General features: G+C 43.1%; 1 protein-coding gene across 1 annotated transcript; it reads left to right on the top strand.

Moving 5' to 3' along the window:
* Positions 1-13,220: 13,220 nt before the first annotated feature.
* LOC133885639 (protein N-terminal glutamine amidohydrolase-like) lies at positions 13,221-18,930 on the top strand. The gene is made up of 6 exons (XM_062325373.1): positions 13,221-13,416; positions 15,374-15,479; positions 15,602-15,684; positions 15,804-15,932; positions 18,069-18,193; positions 18,494-18,930. Exons 1-6 carry the CDS (start codon positions 13,295-13,297, stop codon positions 18,646-18,648), a joined length of 720 nt encoding a protein of 239 aa, XP_062181357.1. The 5' UTR covers positions 13,221-13,294; the 3' UTR covers positions 18,649-18,930.
* Positions 18,931-20,647: the final 1,717 nt, after the last annotated feature.

The raw sequence follows: 20,647 nt of genomic DNA, 5'->3' as shown, positions 1-20,647 counted from the left end.
GCATACCGAGACAACTGAGTGAATCTAGTGATATACTCACTCCTAGACATTCCTCCTTGCTTGAGTGCTAGGAATTCCTTTCTCATGATCTTAATAGCTCCTTGGGGTACATGATGAGCACAGAAAGCATTCTTGAACTCCTACCAGTTGATGTTGTCAGGTTCTTCATGAGCAGCGACATAGGCATCCCACCAGTCTGTGATAGGTCCCATCAGCTGTGTGAAGCGAACAGAACTTTCTCCCTGATGTTGCACTGAGCAACTGAAAGCTTCGTCTCGATGACCTTGAGCCAGTCATCGGCACCAATAGGTTCAACAGCGTAAGAGAAGGTGGGTAGCTTAGTCCTTTGGAATTCTCTGAGCTTGTCACGGGGTTGTTGTGGCTATGCAGGGACTGCGCCGAGGGGATTCTGCTGCATTTAGGTCATTGTCTGGGTCACTCCTTGTAGAATTTGAGTTTGCACTGCCAGAAGCTGCTCGAGGGAAGGCTGTGACGGTGGAGATGGATTATCATTGCCTTATCCATCGCAAGCTTTGCCATTAGCATTGGCAGGGTTTCTTAGGTTCACCATGTGACATAGAAACGAGAAGATGAGGAGAAGGGGAGAAAGGTAGAACAACAACAGCAAGAACGAACAAGATAAACAGAGATAGATACCCAAACTAACAAATATATTACTATTATTATAAGGATGCATTCGTGAAACTCTTCACAATACATCACACACTCAAACAAAGATTCAAATCATTACATAGCACACCACCAAACTCAACCAACTCACTAACTAGCACACGATTCTAACGACTCGTAACATCTAAAGGGGAAACCTCCAAGAGGAACTCATAACTCTGCCGAAGCCTCAGGGTGCTGGTGCTAGAAAATGAGGGGTCTGGAGGCAGGGCAGAGAATGCAGAGTCTCTTCCTCAGACTCAGAGTCAGAAGAAGAAGATTCCCAGCAGTCTAGGTGGTTGCGCATCTTGTTGTGTAGCTCACTTTGTTCCTGAGCTAGCTTGCCTCTAACATACTGCAACTCCTCGGCGATACGGTCCAGCTCACGACTCACCTCCAAAGCCAGGACGGTCTACTCTACAAGCTTGGTAGTGCCTTCTACGGGGAGGGGAAGAGCGGTGATGTTAGTGAATCCACTAATGCGCTGAGGATAGTGAAGAAACTGGGTGAAAGATCAGCTCTTCGTTGTGGCGGTGGTAGAGGACCAGAAGGGCTTAGCGGGCGGCATCACAGATTCCAACCTCAAAGGTAGCTCTTGGTGAGATGGTGTGGTGGATGGTCGTCACTTCATAGGCTCCACGCTCTGGTAGCGAACCGTAGATCACCACTTCGACTTTCCACATAGGAGGAGCATCCGCGTACTCAGTCTTTACTCCTACATACTCAGGTGCCTTCTCGGATCCTAGACTGTGAAGTATCTCCCAAAGCTTGGAGGGGAACCATCTTGTGTGGCGTCCATCGGAGTGGTAGACATGGCTCCAACACTGAACACATGGCGGTTGCGGTCTTGCAAAAGCCATAGCACGGGTCGGGGTCAATGGTAGAGCAGGGAGACGACCACCTGTGCTCTTACGTGCAGTCAGACGGGTACGGTCCATCTACAACATTTTGAAAGGGAAAGAAGACGTCAGTAACAGGGTTCAAACAGAATTTGCAAAGAAAAGCACAATAAAGCTAAGGTAGAGTTCTCAAAAATAGTTTTCTTAACCAAAATAATCCTTAAGACTCGACCATTCTAGCTAGGCTCATAGCCTACGGTCAACACGACTCTAATACCACCTCTGTCACACTCAATTTTCTTGGCTACTTCTTGGGTTGTCGCTCCACAAACCAGTCATTACTTAGGTTACTTGAGCAATTATCAAACCAACAACATAACTATAACCATCATCACTAGCACCTCTTTGCTCAAGACCTAAGGTTCCATGTTGCTATACCATTATCAAAATTTCCCAACTCATAGTTGCATAGATCATTAGTCATATTTAACTGACTACCCATCCATACTCTTGTGCAAAGCTAAGCATAAGCTACCCAACATAACCACTACTAACAACTAGGAGACAAGGAATATATGGAACATGGTACTATAAGTAAATAGGATTCATAATTAATAGCATGCATATTTGAAATAAAGAACGCATTTGAAAAGCTGGGATTAGAATGCTCAAGGATACTTCCTTCTTCCAACTTGCTACTCAGACTCTTCAAAGACTTGTTCCTGGAGATTTTCGAACTGCTCCTCGTCTGCTCTTAGAACACATTGGAAAAGCACACAGTAAAATTATCTAAGAACAGTATACCAAACAATAGCTAACATCTATTAAAAAGGTACTAAAAGATAGTACGCGCTACTATGAACATGAGAGCGTGAAAATCGTCTAAATCAGAGCTAGGACGATAAAGTTACGCTAAAGAGAAGTTTAAGGTTAAATTTGAAACCGAAAAAGACTTGTTTTGAATAAAACAAAAAGGCCAGGGGCCTTTTGTAAAAATAGAGGGACCGATCTGAAAATATTGAGAAGTGTTGATTAGGCTTATGCAGCAACGTGTCATTGTGTATTTGGGTGGGTTAAGGGGTAAGTTTGGATCTAATCTCGACCGTGCCTTCTAGATCCAACGACCAAGATGCATCTAGGTCTCCTGATTGGTTCCGGTGATAGAGACGGCGGTGGCCGGAGGGGAACAGCGGTGGTACACATCAGCGCACGAGCAAAGCTCGTTGTTGAGCACATGACATGACAGCGAGCGGTGGAACATGGAGAGGGGAGAAAGACGAACCCGTTTGAGGGGAGAGGAGACCTCACCGATGCTGACCAAGGCTTGGCAATGGCACATGGTGGTGGACAGGCTCGGTGAGCAGTGGAGAGGTCTTCTGGTGGCAAGGAAGCGACAACGAGGGGTCTACGAGCTTGCTCCTACCTCTGCAAAACTAGCGAGCCATTTGGTGAGGGTGGGGCGGCTCCGGAGTGACACCTGCGCAAGCTCCAGCGAGGAAGGCAATGGCGGCGGCAGATCTATGGGATTACGACGACTCGGATAGGGAAACAGAACGAGAGGGAGGGGCGCGGACTTATATAGGCAGGGGATATCTCGTGAGGGAGTCCGGATTCGACGGGGTTGTTGTGATTCGACTTGAACAGGGAGGCGACGGTCATGGCTGGCTTGGACTCAGACAGCAGGGTGAGGAAAGACACGAGCGCCAGCAGCGGCAGAAGGCGTCTCCAACCGGGGTGCCAATGGAGTGGGTTGGCGGAGATGGTAGCAGGTGCGCGGGAGAGATGGGCCTGACCTTAAGGCGGCTTAGGCGGGGAGGCGGGGTGAGAAGAGGAGGCCAGCTCAGGTTGGGCCAACGGAGGAGAGGTGGGCTGCTGGGGAAAAAGGAAAAAAGGTAAGAGGTTTCGGCCAAGGGAAGAAAATTGGATTTTCTTTTATAAAACCTTTTCAAACTTTTCTAAAATTCAAACGGCGCGCCTAGGTGTTTTCAAAAAATAATTTTCCACACAAAGAAGCCCTAATGCTTCTACTCAGCATGAATGTAACAAAAAAAATAACAACCTAAATTAATTATTTAATTTAGAAAATAAATTTTCACCTAGGGTTTTGAGACAAAGATCAACACCCTGAACTAAAGAAAAGAGTATTTTATTACTATTTCAAAGAGTTGAAAATTAGGGTGTTACATACTGCTTCCTTCTTTCAAACTTAGAGAGTTGCCCACTTTTATATCGTCTTCACTCCATCTCTTCTTGATTCTTCATGTGATTGATGCGAATCACTCATACCTTCCCATGGTCTCATGCGGTATTGGCGCAAAGCCTTCACTCGATTTTCACTATCGTCTTCATTCTTTGATGCCAAGCCATTTGATTACCCATCATAACTAGATGGTCCATTATAGCAAGTCTTACTTGCCCTTCATCGTCATGTCGTAAAAAGCCATTTTGTGTCCAACATCTTCAATAAATTCACTTTATCATATATGGAGTCCAATTTTGTTCTTCACTCTTGGCATATATAATTTCTATTTAACTTATGTCTTCTTATGGATCCTAAACCTAACTCACTCTTAAGCATAAAGCACATAGGTTAGTCCATAAAACATAATTGACAATATTATAAATTGAGTTACTTGATCTTCGCAGAATAATTTAGCCTTCATGCCTCAAGCTTCTTCTTCTGATGAGCATCACTAAGATCTCAATGATTTTGATGCAATTCTTTGAATTCATGGCATTTCTCAATAAATGCATGCTTCATTTTTTATACATCTCCTACGCAATACCCTAATAACAATTCTCATCATAATTGTTAGTCCATATGTATTGTTATTAACTTACCCGAGTATCACCTAGTGCTCATTCATCTTGATGCACATTTCTCCTCCATGCATCACCTATAGAACACCTTACTAACAATTCTCAACACACTTATTAGTCCATATATATTGTCATTAATTACCAAAACCACACTTAGGGGCTAGATGCACTTTCAGCCCTATCACCTCACCACCGCACGATGTCACAGATTTTCTCACCGCCTCTCTGCTCATCCCCCTCCTTTGATAAATAGAGCAGCCCGGTCTCCACCACCACAACGCCACCACCGTCGCCACTTCTTGTCGTTGTAGCTCTGTCATTGCTGTCCCCCCCCCAAGCAACCGAGGAGTACCAGGAGCTCCCCGTCATCCCGGTGCCACCCCTACCTCGCCCAAAAGCTGGACCAGAGCACGCGCGCAACGGAGACATGCAGACGCCGCCACCTTCGAAACTTCACTACCGGCCACTGTCCTCTCCATCTCCCACTCCGAGCATGATGAGCTTCCCCTCGCCCTCCCCTTTCAATTGCATGCATCGTTTTTCCTTTGGCCCGATGTTGGTGTGCCCCTCCGCGGTGACCGAACGCCACCTTACTTCACCCGCGCACCACTAGCCATGCCACGGTCTGGCCATCAGCCCTTGGATCCGCTGCCCGAATTCCCCGCATCGCGCCGCACCCATAGGAACCTTTAGCTAGCCAAAACTGCCTCCCTTTCCTAGCTTCACTCCACAGCTCCAGCCGAGCTCTACCACCTAGCTTCACTCCAACCATTGTGTGACGTCGCACCAGCCTCCATTGGTAGATGTTAAGCCCCAAAACGGAGGTCCGACAACTATTTCTCTTCATGAGTCACCAGTGGGAGCGTGAGTCTGGCGAGCCCTCTAGCGTGGCTCCGTCATGATTGCTCGTCACCTCTCCCCCTTCGCCGCTTCACTCTGCTAGCGCGTGCGTAGCTCAGCCCGCTCTCGTGCCACACAACTCGACCAAGGCATATCGCAGCTCGGCTTGCGTGCCATCAACCTGTCAGGCCAGCCCAGTCGACCAAGGCCATGCCCCAGTTGGTCGGCCCAGCTTTCATAGCCCGCAACACCAGTCGGCCCAACCCAAGTTGGTCGACCACTATGCTGCTCAAGCCTAAGCCCATCCCAATCCAATCCCATATCCAGCCCAACCTGAGTTACTGTTCAGTGAGCTCCACCCATGAATAGTATTATTTTATATTTCTTGATTTAATTTTAGATTAAATCTTCCGTGAGTCAGAACATCACCGTTCTGGCTCCGATTTCGATGATTTTTTGGCCGAAATTCATCTAAATTTGAGATTTGCCTATCTATCACAGTGTTATATCAATTAGGACTCATTTGGCTTTCTATCTGGTGTTGTTTGATTTTTCTCTAGTATATTTCATTATTGATCATAGTTCTTTGCAGAACCAGTAGAGTTTTGTGAGTGCTGCGCAGGAAGCATCAGGAGCCCAGAGGATACTGATTACGACCAAGGCTTAGAGTAGAATGTTAGAGAAGGCAAGTCATATCTCCTTGATCATATTAAACCTATGCTTTCAAATAATCTACATGATCAACTAAAAAACTAAATTTATTATCGCATGTACTAGGTATTGTGCTTTCAATTGCTTATAGTAGTTAGTCCTATCAAATAATTGTCATGCCTTAAATGTTATCATCTAAAATATATATCATCCTAGGATTTACCTGTCGTTATCTATATTAATATCGAACGACGCCTTGATATCTAGCAGGCTTAGGATTGAATATGTCTCCCCAGAGATGTCGCTTTCAAAATACGTCTCTTCGGAGACATCGCATGATCATTATCAATGTTAACTCATATACCATGAATCCTGATGGTTGTGAATTCAGTTATGGTGGTGAGATCCTTGATGTTGTGTGGGATATGGCGGGTGGTGTGTAAAAATAGGTGAAAACTGTTTTGGGGGGGGTAGGTAGAGTAGCTCTATGGACGAGGATTCTCTTGGGAGCTTGAGTTACTACTGTAACATTCATTGCCAAAAGATGTCTGCCTTGGCCGCTTAAGGACCGAGTCATTTCACCGCCATGCTTAAGCCACCCCAGTGCAACCATGCGCCATGTATGGGCAGGACTTGACTTCTCTTTCATCGGGATGGGTTAGGCATCATACTAGGAGGCTGAGAGCAAGGAGAAGTCAAGTGACTATCTTTTACTTCTGTTTGAATGTGCAGAGATCGGCAAGTGCTTAAAAATGAAACCTGGCATTTAGTACAAGGCCTCTAGTACTTAGAGTGTCTTGTAGAAAAGCTCGGCAGGAAAGGTGATTGAAGTGTTTCAGTATGATTCGCTCCTCCGTTTGCAATGGTTGAAGATTGAGCATATCGTGTAAGTACAGTGTACAACCTCTGTACAGTGTAAACCTATTTGAATAGCTAGGTCCATGGTCATGAACATGCGAAGGCAGAACCTTTTTTACTAGACTTCGGGTGCGTGCATCTTGATGAGTGAGTATGTAGACTAGATGTCCATGAGATGAGGTTGCTGGCTAAATCTGTCGGGATCTGTGTGGTACTAGAGGTACATCCAATGTGATGATAGGGACTGTAGAGTGAGGTGTAACTCCTCTCAGGACCGAAAACCCTCAGACATGACTTGTTACCTGGTTTTGAACTACTTTAAATTATTTTAAAGTTAACATTAGAGAATACAACTAAGTCCCCACATAAACTATTTTGCGCTTAAAACTAAACTGTAAAGCCTTATCCTCGAATTACCTTTATGCATCTATGAAACACTTCTAGTAGTATAGGACTTGTTGAGTACCTTCCGTACTCACTCTTACTATCATTCAGATGAGAAAACTGGAGCTAACTTTGCTGGAGGAGAATGCGAGGATGAAGAGTAGACTTAGGAGTCACGTTCGCACCCTAGTTGCCTGTGGCTTTGGGTCATTGTCTTCCGTTGTGCTTTCGTTGGCCGTTAGGACAGGTTTGTAATATACAATAAGGTTTGTAACCTTTTGTGCTCTGTAACCTTAATACTTTATGTATAAAATTTGACTATGATACTACAACTGTTAACTATACGTATCAGTTACTTGATCCAAGGACTGATATAGGAGGCATAAGAGATCCCAAAAAAGGGGTCTCACAAGAAGGAGTCCAGGAGCTACACGGCAACCCCCATATATATTCGGAGCTAGGGGACCTTGCGGAGGATGGGTCGCTAGAAGTCCAACAAACTAGCCCCAAGCCTATAGGAGCCTCAAACCTTCGAGCCTTCTGTACTTGCGATCTACATTGACATCTTGCCGAGACTATACTCAAGGAGCCCTTAATTAGGTTTAGGTCCATATAGGCTAGCCAAGACCCCCCCCCTCCCCGGTAAACAATCTCGAATATCAATACAAGACAAACATGATGTAGGGCTCTTATCCTAAGGGAGACATGAACCTGTATAAATTTATGTGTGTGATGTGTGATTCGGCTACAAAGAGTATCCCCTACTTCATTCACAAAATCATAAAGATCGATGGTTCACAAATCATTGACATCTGGCATTGTTCATTAGGATCATGACCTACGACGCTGAATCTTTGCCATGCACCCAAGGTACGGAATTGTACTTTGATGTATTGCTAATGCTCAAAAGCTTAAGGGCTAGGGCAACCCTCCTCTCTCTGAGCATAGAACGCATGCTACATGTTTTGCATATTGACTTTCTGGTTACAAACAACGCGACTGAGTACAAAGGCTTGCTCGCCAGTCTTCGAGTAGCTCCTGCATTCGGCATCCACCGCTCTTGCACTCGGCACCCACTCGCTATGAATTGAGATTCATTGCTGGTGATGAAGCGAGTTGGTAAGGAATATTAAACCTCATATAAGACCATGACAACTTAATTTACGAGGATAAGGAAGCTCGAAAAGAAATTAATCGGACTTGAGAAAGACGATTTCCTCATAGATAGTCTTGCCCGACTAGCCACCTCATGACCTTTAGGACATCTGAGATCTTTATAGAAAGACTCTCGAAGCTATCCATGACATTGCAAGATGGCACGGCCGAAGGAGTGGTGATCTACGAGACCTATAACCAACTCGGGGGCTCACCAAGAATCGACGTCCCACAAGGAGTCATGGGGAGACTTGTAGCTTCGCTCCAATACAAAGATACATAGATGGATCCAATCTGCAAGTTTCTTCAGGATCGAGTTGTTCCTGAGGATGAGGCACTATCCAAGAAGATTTCCTATAAGGCTAGGATGTATACCCTAGTCGACGACGTCCTCTATCGCAAAGGCACCTATGAAGTGCTCAAGAGGTGCATCTCTCGGAAGCAGAGTAGTGAACTACTCGAGGAAATTCATGGAGGGGTGTGCGAAGCTCACAATTCCTTCTAAACCCTGGTCGAAAAGGCTTTCAGACAAGGTTTCTACTGGCCTACGGTTCTCCATGATACGAGTGATATGGTAAAAAGATACGTCAAGTGCCAGTTTCATAGCAGACATTTCCATCAACCCGCTCAAGCTCTATAGAAGATCCCCTTATTGTGGCATTTCGTGACTTAGTGTTTAGATATTCTGGAGTCCCTTCCTGACAAGTCCCTACCAAGAAAGGACTCAAATGTTGATACGATCAGCCAAATTTCAAATTCGTTCGGAGCTACTACGACCAAGATGTCCGACAATGAACCCTCTAAGCTGGGAACCTGGTTCTACGACCTATTCAAAGCAAGCATAACGTTAACAAGTTATCCCCTTAGTGGGAAGGTCTTTACACGGTGATCGAGTCAAGTCGCCCTAGATCTCTTAGCAATGAAGGATAGATGAGTCTTCAATAATTCTTGGAACATCGGCCAACTCCAAAAGTTTTATGTATAAGTACTAATAGTAAGTTTACACTAATAAAGGTTCATATTTCATGTAAGGTTGCTTGAATCTCTGTGTTCCTTTTTTACTTCCCTACACTGGCGATAAGCAGCAATCCGGGTACCTTTACCTATCGTGTGCACCCGGATAAGCCTGGACAAGGTCACATGAGAATCGACTAAAGGAAACAAGAGTTTCTACGACCAGAAGGGAAGTATGATCACTCAATTCTTTTCTCTTACCTCGGTCGGCTAATTCATAATGGTCAGTCAACAGTTTTTATCTTATTATCTTTGATTGTCTATCTGAGTTTTCTTCCCAGATAACCGATCAGGGCTGGATGAATACAATGTTCCAAGAGTTATCGACAACATATTATGTTTGTGCCAAAGCGACTTTCTTCGTGTAGAGACGATGTTCTAAGTCATGGCCTAGTAGGATGTGACAAAGGTTCCTTATTGCATCATCAAGTGCCTAGGGGCTACGACGCCTCCCACTCAGACCTGACCTAAGGCTGACCCAATTAAACTTCCCAATTGGTGACAACTCATCCTACCCTAGCCGGAGGGAGAAGCGAGTAGCACTAAGCATGTTAGGTTATCAATATCTCCTTGGTATCAAGTTTCCAACAAGTTCCATCATTTTCATTTACTTTCTTTTTTGTTTTTTACTAACAAAAGAATAAGATTTTGTTCCCAAACACAGGTTACAGAAGAAAGCCTAAGGAGACTCGGCGATTCTTTGACTAACCACTGCAGCTGTTCCGAGTACTACTCGGAGCTATGATCTTCTGTGATAGGGTCCCTTCGCATTTGATGCTCAAGATCTCTTCCAGTGCATGCAAGAGCTATTGGCATGGAATCCCAGAAAAGTTGTTGCATGATCTCAATAAATGCGCTCAGTTTCCAAACGCCGTTGCGATCTTTTGCCCAAAAAAGGAAGAAAGTTTTTTATCACCACGCGAAATCTCCCCCGCGATGGTTCAAATTTCGAACATCCCGTTGTATGGAGAGCCAATTTTCCCCAATCTTCTTGGAATCTCGATAAGTTGGGACGATGCTTATCGGTTGACCTAGATTTCCTACTTAGAAGAGGTCCTTATCCGGAGGCTCATGGAGCTACCCGGAGAAAGCCTAAAATCCCGATTAGATGACCCGCGAACACTCAAATACCTGAGTAGACGTGCATCCTACCCAGAGACCCGAGTTCTTACTCAGATAAACAGCTGTTGAGACCTTTTTTTTCTCAAGCAGGCTAAGTTTCTTGATCCTTCATGGTCTCATTTCACGTACTGATAGGGGGGCTTGACAATGAGTAATATAGAACTACCATATATAAATATCTTATCCATATACAAAATCCCCTAGGGTTTCCTGGATTCTCGGAGCATGTGATTGTATCCAGGAAAGGAGTCCCTGAACGTATGAAAATTGCCTGCGGGTTCTAGAATATCCCTTAAACAAGGAAGTATATCCCTAAGTTTAAAGATGATAGGATCCTACCCAGGAAGGAGTCCAGGAATCACATGGCAGCCCCATATATATTTGAAGCCAGGGAACCCTAAGGAGGACAGGTCGATAGAAGTCCAATAAACAAGCCCCAAGTCTACAAGAGCCTCAAGTTCTCGAGCCTTCTGTACTTGCGATATACATCAAGATCTCGTTGAGACTACACTCAAGGAACCCTCGACTAGGTTTTGGTCCATCTAGGCTAGGACCCTCTTGTAAATAGTCTCGAAGATCAATACAAGATAAACATGACATATAGCTATTATCCTAAGGGAGACCTGAACCTGTATAAATTTTTATGTGTGATGTCTGATTTGGCTACAGGGAGTATCCTCTACTCCACTTCACAAAATCATAAGATTGGCGGTTCACAAATCGCCGATAATCATCTTCTTGAATACCACTTTGTGCACTTGAGCCTTCACTAGTTCCTCCAAGTCTCCTAAGTGGCAGCTGACCACCTCTAGGGACATTGGCGGTCTGAGCATCTCTAGTTGATACACCATGAATTAATTCATCAACATTAGGTGGCATTAGTTTTGGATTACTTCCTCTCCTAGCTGGCCTCTTTCCTCTTCTGATGGCTCGTCTATCATATTGAGTACTAGGATCAGTCCTCTACTTTGTCCTCCTTTGAAACGATTGTTTACCCGCTTCGTTTGGTTCTCCATAAGGATGATCGTAGAAGTAGCCATCTGGTGTTCATAGGGGTGGTCATCCTCACTACTTCCAGACATGACCACAGATCATGTGAGATGATAGATATGGAGTGAGATTCATCGATCTAGGAAGGAACTAAATTGCACAAAAAGTAAAGCCTTACGGTTGAATTTTGTGAACATTGAATGTTCTGATTGTTTCAATCAGAAGTTCTGATTAGGTCGGAACTTCCGATTGTCTCAACTGGATGTTCCAACTATCATAGTATATCCCTACACAACCAATCTTGCCTTATTCCTCGTGATTATTCCATTTTCATCTTGCTTGTTTCAGAAAATCCATTTTGTGCCAATTACATTTGGTCGGGTCTTTTCACTAATGACCATACCTCATTTCAGGTGAAGTTGTTTAGCTCTTCTTTCATTGTCACCACCCAATCCAGATCCTCGACTACCTCTTTTACCTTTAAAGGTTCCAAAAAAGATACAAAAGAGTAATGCTCATAAAAATTAACAACTCGAGATCTAGTAGAGAGTCCTTATTTATGTCTCTAAAAAATATTATCGGTAGGGTGATCTCTTTATACACTTTGATGAACTCTTGGGTGAGGCACTTGAGGTTGATGTTCATTATCCGCTTCTTTATCTTGATCTAGAAATATGTTGGAGATATCTTGATCTTGAGTTGAAGTGGGTGGCTGCACTTGTATTGATGAAGATGATGGAGTAGGAGATTCTTCGGGTTCCTATGGCCTAATTTCACCAATCGCCATTTTTTTATGGCTTCACTTAGGATTTCCTCATCACCTAGCATTAGGATCAATTTTCTTTACTTGAGAGCTATTAGTTTCATCAAATGTTATATCACGTGCAAATTCAGTAATATCAGTGGTCTTATTGAAAACATGATATGCATAAACATTTAATCCATATCCAGACAAAAATCTTTCATCAACTTTAGAAGCGAATTTAGAGGTTTTAGGCTTTTTATTTAGAATGAAATACTTACTCCTGAATACCCGAAAATATAAGACGTTTGGCTTGTTACTGATGAGGAGCTCATAAGGACCTTCTTCAAGAGCCAACAAAGATGCAACCGGTCTGCATGATAAGCAGTATTGACGGCTTCCGCACAACATGAACAAATGTTACATAACTTTTTGTTAGTAAAATCAGTAACATGAAAAAATGTACTTTTTTTTGAAGATATGTATCACCAGCAACCGAGCCTGGTCCCTGTGCAACGGGTAAGTGTCCCTAATGTGCGCCTAGTCATCCGGCTCCGTGTCGTAGGGGCTATGGTCCACTACCGGTCAGCCAATGGTGAACTGCTTGTAGGACCACAACTCGAGAAGAAACGAGCAACTGGTGAAGATTGCATCTGTAACCGTCTTCGTGCATGCCTTGCACAGACCCCTATAGGTCACACCAAGCCATTGGAAGCTCAATTGTACTGGAGGACCTCTCACAGTCTGACATCGGCTATCTCCTAGGCGTACAGGGTTAAAATCTTCGAGACTAAGTTATCGGAGTGGTAGTTTACATAATCCATCCAAACAACCATAGATTCTGACAGGGCTTCGCCATTTCCTCTCCCTCTCCTCACCTCTCCTCCCTTCCCTTCTATTATTATCTTCTCTTCTCACTCTCTCTATCTATTACTGATACCCCATGGTGAAAGTGGCGCGATAGGTGAACTACTGTACTTTCAATATGTGACATGAGTCTAGTTTTGTAATATTTCAAAACAAGCATATATGTTTGTAATTTTTCGATTTAAAAATATGAAAATAAAAAAATCTCAAAAGGCCACTTCTACCTATTGGGCGTAATGCGGCCCAACAAAGCTATTGGGCCAGAAGCAAACAATACAAACCAAGTTCGGCCACGCTCCTCTTCCACCAGTCTCCGTCGCCGACCTCCACCACCTGCTTCGCCATGGCCAATGACCTGCCTGCCGCCGGCGCAGGCCCCTCTCCCGTCACTCCTCCTCCCCCCTCCGCGTCGCCGAGCGCTCCACCCGTCGATGCCTCCTCGTTCACCCACACTCCGTTCTACTGGTAACCAGCACCTTTGCCCGTATTCGAGATCCGTTGTTGCTCTCATTAGATTGAGCCAAACATGGTTGCCACCAGGAATTCTCTCCCCCCTGTGATGGAACACCGTTTATTCAGTTTTTGGTTCCGTTCCACCTATTATTGAAGAACTTTGAGTGCGATGCGCAGAAATTTGTTGTAAGTTGTTTGTTAGAACTTGGAATGAGGGGTCTCCCTTATCCACTTGTTTGCTGATCGGTACTTACTGAATAACGGTGAGGATAGCTGAACCTGAAAATCGAGAGTGTGTCCATAGGGCACGTTTGGTTCAGCGCCCACGCACAACGAGGGTCTCTGCTTGGTTCAGCGCCCCCGCGTTGGCACGCCCGCGCGTTGCCTGTGCAAACGCGCCCGCGTTAGTGCATTTTCACGCCCACGCGCGGGCGATTCGATGGATTGGCGAGCCGATGGATTAGCGGGCGTGCTGGGGCTCAATCCAAACAGGCCCTATAATGCAACCCCTACCCTCGACCTGGCCTAAAACCCCAGGTGATACGCATTTTCGTAGAGTCTATGCATGCATATAAGAACTCGTGTTTTTCTGTGTGAAAAAACTAGTTCTCATTGTACGTGGTTTTAGACTTTTAGTTTTGGAATAAATAGTAGGTTGAGTATACTTAAGCTTACATGAAGTTAGGCGATATAGTTACAGTATGATATCCAGTGTGCCTTGATGAAGCATTATTTTCTGTGATATCCTGCAAAGAGTTGAGCTAGTATGATTCTGTACTTACATACTACGGGAATGGAGACACATATCATTACAGCCTTATAATGCACCGTTGTTTCTTGTTTGTAGTTTAACACTTATCTCAATTGTGAAGGATTTAGCAGTGGTGGTTAATGAATACTTATAATTCAGTATCATAGAAGCAAGTAAGCCAACATAATTCTCCTTATAATTGCTTACCGACTTCAGGGCTGGTGTTTGAATGGAGTTTCATTAGTAATAGAGGAAGTAACTTATGTTTTTGTCTACAGTAGATGGAAAAAGCAAAAGTCCTAAAAGTTTTGTGTTAGATGTAACATTCACAATGTGTTATAAGAATGCCATACCTCTGCTGCTTTTATTACTACTGCCCGTATCTCTCTACATTTGCCATGTGATAAAGGTTTTTGAGAGAACTAGTATGATAGCAGCCCCCGGCCCTATTATAAAAGTTCCTCCATCATATATACCCCCAATGACTTGTTGTAAACCATGCTGCTTTATTCGTTGCTGGGCGTTGAGTGTAGATCAAATGGAGTAATGTCCGTACACATTAAATGTACTATCAAGTATATAACATCTCTCTTCTTTTATAATCAGCCAAACGATTCCGGTGCAACTCACAAAGCATATGTGGCTGCTCCTGAGATTGAAAATTCTAAATATATATTTGTTACTAGTACATACAACACATCAAGCTTCAGTGGATTATCATCAAATGAGAAGTATTTTTATATAGGAGAACTTATGAATTAAAAAAAGAGGTTCAACGGAAGTGCTCTTCCCCTCTGATACTTTGGCTCACTTTCTTTAGTAAATATGTCCATGTTCTTCAGTAGACATTATGATTTTAGTTAATTATAAATAATGATGCAAGATTGTTCCAACAGGTTAAGCTTTTATTTCAACATGTGCTTTGGAAGAAGCTTGTATGTATTGGGGAGGATTGCTCCAACTGCAGTTATTATTTTTATATTGCATACAGCACCTGTACTAACTTATCATGTATAAAGTGTAATGCATATATTTCTGTTTAACTTATGTTTATTCCGTTCAATTTTTGTTAAATTCTTGTTGTTTCTCCTCTCATTCAGTACAATTTAAATTATTTTTCGCATATGATTATTATTTATCAACAGTGCAGTCAGAATACAAAGTATTTTGCTGTTTATATTCGTCGAGTAACAGCTGAGTTTCATTTCCACTATGTAGTGAAGAAAATGTGTACTTTCTATGCAAAGAACTGATTAGAATTGGAGTGGCTGATCCTGCGGGCACTGACCTTTACATTGTTTTCATATCAAATGAGGAAATGAAGGTGATTTATTGTTTTTTTGTTGTCGTGGATCTCCTTTTCTTTTAGTTATGATTGCCTGCCCCCATATCTTTAGATTTTTCTTGAGGCTGTGGTTATATGATAGATTTTGTTTCCATTACCAGGTTCCTCTCTGGCATCAGAAAGCAAGTCATTCTGATGATGTATTTGTCTTGTGGGATTATCATGTGATCTGCATCGAGGTAAAGCTAAATCTGATTAGTGTGGTATATTGCTTTAGCTTGGTATATACTGCCAACAAAGCGGTGCATTATGCCATGTAGCTTTTCATGGTTCCTACTTCTTGATGTGCATATGTAAATCTAGGCGAAACAAAGGAGAAGTTCTTGATCTTGTTTGGGATCTGGACTCCAATCTTCCTTTTCCTTCCCCATTCCTCCAGTATGTTTCTGGTGCAATTCGACCACTGTCATTTGGTGATTCCATATATAGAAGGTAAATCTTATGTTATTTTGGTGCTATTGGTGTAATTATATGTTTTTTTTGCCAAATCAGTTTATGAAGCAACTACATGGGTACCCTTCTGAAATGTAGCTAAAATATACCTTGCAGATGTTGCGGAATAACAGTATGCTGCTGTTTTTACACGCAATGTGTTTGCATGGTCTTTGTTGGAATCTTTAGAATTTAGGAATCAGATGCCTCTTTTTGTAGGTTTTAGACATGTTGATGTATCCACATTTAGAATTATAATGTTGGTGGTAGAGTTTTAGGAAGCTGTGATTTTGTGCATCCAAGTTTACAACTGCATGCTTCAACATATATAGATGGAATGGAAGATGCCATGGGCAAGAGATCAAGGCTTGCCATTTAATTAGGAGATAAGTTTGGTAGGAGTTGGATTTGATTTGGTTAGGAGATAAGTTTGATTAATTTTCAATTCATCTAGAAATAAATTAGACAAGTTAGGATTTGGAGTTGGATTTGAATTCTAATCTTCCCTCTCTATATAAAGGAGCAGTCGCACATCATTGTAATCAAGCAATGAGAATTAATCTAAGTCTCCTCTAATATTCTAAGTCTCTCTCATCTATAGTCTAATATCTCATCCTTAACAGCCAACGTCGCCTGGCTACCCTCCCAACGAATGTTTATCCTATTATGATCTTAGGATCATAACATTTGGTATCAGAAACAAACCTTCCTGAGACCCAACCATACCTAGTTCAAGCGACGAGGCTCCTGCAGCCGACCAGGCCACCCTGGACGTCGTTCTGCAAAAGCTAAACACCATGGAAGCCACACTGCGCGAAATCGTCAACCAGCAACGGGCGCACCACATCGCCATCACACGCCTAGAGAAACAGCATGTTGGTGGTTGGTGACGGTCTGCTACTCAGCCCGCATGCCGGCATGCACCCTGGCGGTCACACTGGTGGGCCAAGACTAGACGAGCGTGCTACCGCGTCCCAGACGATGTCTGGGTTCGCCACAGCGGCTGTAGTTCTGCCATCGCTTCCAATGACGATAACACAACTCTCGATGCCGTCTGGGTTCGCCCATCTCTGCCGTGCGCAATCCGTGTTGTCAACCCGCACGTCGGCCTTTCTTCTACACCGACGATCGGCTCCGCTCGATCCGCGTCCATGATGCCGATCAGCTCGCACTTCGTCATCACCGCCGCATCACGGGATTCCTGTGGGTCCACATCCCGACGGGATCCGCACGCTTGGTAGCCTACTACCGTGCCGGTTTCTTCACCTCTGCAGACATCACTCAGCGTCGAGATCCAACCACATTGTCGCTCGCCTCCGGCCGCCGCTCGTCGTTGCGCATCGCTGCTCGCCATTGCATGCTGCCCGAGCCACACAAATCCAACACTTCTTGGCCACAAGTTCTGCTACATAGTCTCAAGCCACAGAAGACCCTGCGTGACCACAGCAAATCTGGGACTATGATGTGTCATCGCTGAAGTCATCACCTGGCCAAATTTGCAAGGCCTAGACAAGATCTATACTGCCATGGCCGCCACCACAACTCAAGGACGAGTTGTCTCGCAAGGAGGGAGGAGATGCTATGGGCAGGAGATCAAGGCTTGCTATTTAATTAGGAGATAACTTTGGTAGGAGTTGGACTTGATTTGGTTAGGAGCTAAGTTTGATTAGTTTCCAGTTCAGCTAGAAATAAATTAGATAAGTTATGATTTAGAGTTGGATTTGGATTGTAATCTCCCCTCTCTATATAAAGGAGCAGCCGCACATCATTGTAATCAAGAAATGAGAATTAATCTAAGTTTCCTCTAATATTCTAAGTCTCTCTCATCTATAGTCTAATCTCTCGTCCTTAGCCGCCAACACCGCCCGGCTATCCTCCCAGCAGATATTTATCCCCTTACGATCTTATGATAATAACAAAAGATGTCTTTGTTTACATTATTACAGACTAGGTTGGAGTAGCTGTCTCTATTTTCTTGACTGAAGATGGGCAGCATAGTTTATGGTTACTGGATACAAGTTAGTGTAGATGTGGACCATGTGGCATCTCTGTATGAAAAATACAAGGTCAACCATGATAGTTCCTCCTTTTTGTTGTGGATGAGCTTACTAATGTTCTGCCATGTATTGTTTACAGACTTTTCCGTGTGATTCAGGCTCCTATGTTTCTTCGATCATTTGCATCAGATAGAAGCCGCATGAAAGACCTCAAGGGGAATTGGATTCAGTTGCCCCCAGAATATGAACCAATTGTGGCGGAAGGTATCATATTATATGTTATAACAATTTTGGACAATTTGGATTATCATTTTTTCTCATTTTAAAAATGAATTCCTTGCACTGTCTTAGTTCCCTACTTATCAAGCAGTTGCCTGTATTGAATCAAGCGGGCTTATTAGAAGTTGGACTTAATCTCTGGTGGTGGTCCGATGGATTTATATGAAATATATTAGTCCACAGTTAATTTGAACTTGAGAGTTTCTGTTTCCTTGCCCGTATAAGAACTTGATATGCGTTCGCAGGTCAGGGTTATTCTCTTAGCTTGCTTTCTGCCTGTTTCAGATGGAACCACTAATAACCTTAATGAGTACATTACAATGTCAATGGATGATGTGGCAGACCTAGAAAGTATGGTTAATGATGTTCACTTCAACAAGCATGTAGTAGTGGTAAACGAAATGATCCTGCTTGACTTCTTCTCTCGACTACCTGGTTGACATCCTTAACAATGCTCTTCAAGTTAATCTCAAAGCAGTTTCAGAAATTCCATTTTCAGTGGATTACTCTGTACTATGTCCAACGAAGATTTGTCATTATATAGATCGGGGAATATCATGTCTTGAAGGAGTATCACAGAGGAGCTCATGTCCTGTTTGGAACTCGATAAACTATTGTTGTAGCATGTTTCAAGGGGAACATCCCTGATAAATAACATGTTTTTTTCACCACTCCCGCTATACAATTTTTTTGAACTGAAATAGTCAGTTACCACTTGCACATTAATCTGAGTGTCTGACATGCATCCATTAATTGTACACCAATTTGACATGTAATTACCATTGCATGAAACTTAGGTTCAGCCAAATTCGTTAGGCTCCTATAATGATTTATGACGTAGCGTATCAGGTTGTTTGAGTTCAACTAATTTGCTTATGAGAATGTCAGTAGATGAAATTATATTGGTTTTAAAAAAAGTAAATGAAATTATATGAGGTGCACACTGAAAAGGTGACCGGATTTGCCCCTGTTTTATTTCAGCACAAAAAAAAAGATTTGTTTTCATTTGACAGTGAAAAGGACTTCCTGCCGCACAAATAGGGTCCGCCTTTCTGAACTGATAGCAGTTTAGCTCACCTGTAAGATGGTAACACTTCCAGCCCATCAGAAGTTGAAAGGAAGCTATATTATTGACTATTCTGCGAAGTTAATTAGATCAGTCAGGTAGAACCTTGGATATGTTGAAAATGGCAGATTTATTTGCTTACCTAACTTTGAAATATTTGGTGGGAAGTTTCATCACAAAGTATACAGATTTAACTCTTATCTAACACACACTTCTTTCTCTTTATTGCCCAGTTACCTTCATAATGATACCATGAGTGCTTTAGGCCGTCCCCAAGATATGTTTTCGGTATCGCCATACAATCACAACCCATCTTTGCTATGAAAACGTTTTCAACGAAATAAGAATCATACAAAATACATTTCTTGATTATTTTTTAGGAAAACTTTGATTTTGCTGTTTTTTCTTTTATCCTAAAGATATGCGGAACGAGTGTATTATGAAATGTTCGTGAAGGTAATGAAATTATTCGACAAGCTTGCAAATGGAGTTCTGAACTAGCCACAACTTGTGAAGTATGGAAAGCGATCAAATTTGCGGACAGTTGACCGGAAGATAACTTGATTCGCCCAGCCAGCAGGCCGGCGGCGTGCTAGTGGGTGATGCCAGAAAAGGCCAACATGGGCATCAAGGCTGATGTGGCCTAAGAGATCGAAGAAGAAGGCTCTCCCTTAGCAGCGGGAAAGGAGTTTATCTGCCTAGCTTTGGTATTTTATCCTGCAAATCGAACATAGCCATAGAAAATGATCTACTAACTTCTCAACAAGCACCCTTTCTATCGACCAGGTTTCCAGACTACAAATCCCCACACTCAGATAGCATCCTCTCTACCGCGACTTCCAATTTAGTCCCTTAGACAATTGGCTATTACCCTGGGCACCCCCCAAAGTTTCTTCGCTACATATTCGGTTTTCTGTTTTAGTCACGAGGGCTATGTTTTGGTTTTCTGTTTTAGTCACGAGGGCTATGTTTTCTCTGCTCTGCTGCTCAAAAGTATAGCTATACTATTAAATTTTTCTTATGCATAATGGATTTACCTGAACCAATACATGAGATTTTTGTGCTATTTAGGGGATTTGTTCTTCTACTCCAAGAGCTTTCTCCCCTTCATTCGTAGCTAAGCCAAGGTCTCAGGTCTCCAAGTCAGCTCGCGCTTTTTCGAAGAATCCTGCACCCATGGCGTTTGGGCGTAAGAAACTTGCAATATTGAGGGGATAAATACCAACTAATCAAGAGATAATCCACAAAACAATTAATAAACTTGAAAAACATACATCTAAATTGTCCCAACTGTTCAGAGTGCTAAAGTTCCAAACTACCAGACTAATACACGAACGCGAATAAATAGCAGAAGCAAAGAAAAAAAATAGCAT

The sequence above is a fragment of the Phragmites australis genome, chromosome 11 (genome assembly GCF_958298935.1).
Source record: "Phragmites australis chromosome 11, lpPhrAust1.1, whole genome shotgun sequence".
Lineage (NCBI taxonomy): Eukaryota > Viridiplantae > Streptophyta > Magnoliopsida > Poales > Poaceae > Phragmites > Phragmites australis.
The sequence above is the reverse complement of the archived record's forward strand: the minus strand, read 5'-3'. Positions and strand labels throughout refer to the sequence as shown.

What these genes read in the sequence shown, in the direction of transcription:
- LOC133885639 (XM_062325373.1), top strand. Translation starts at nt 13,295, where the DNA reads ATGGCCAATGACCTGCCTGCCGCCGGCGCAGGCCCCTCTCCCGTCACT. An exon ending in GGTGATTCCATATATAGAAG is followed by an intron (nt 15,933 to 18,068) that starts GTAAATCTTATG and finishes TATTGTTTACAG; the next exon opens with ACTTTTCCGTGTGATTCAGG. An exon ending in TGAACCAATTGTGGCGGAAG is followed by an intron (nt 18,194 to 18,493) that starts GTATCATATTAT and finishes TGCCTGTTTCAG; the next exon opens with ATGGAACCACTAATAACCTT.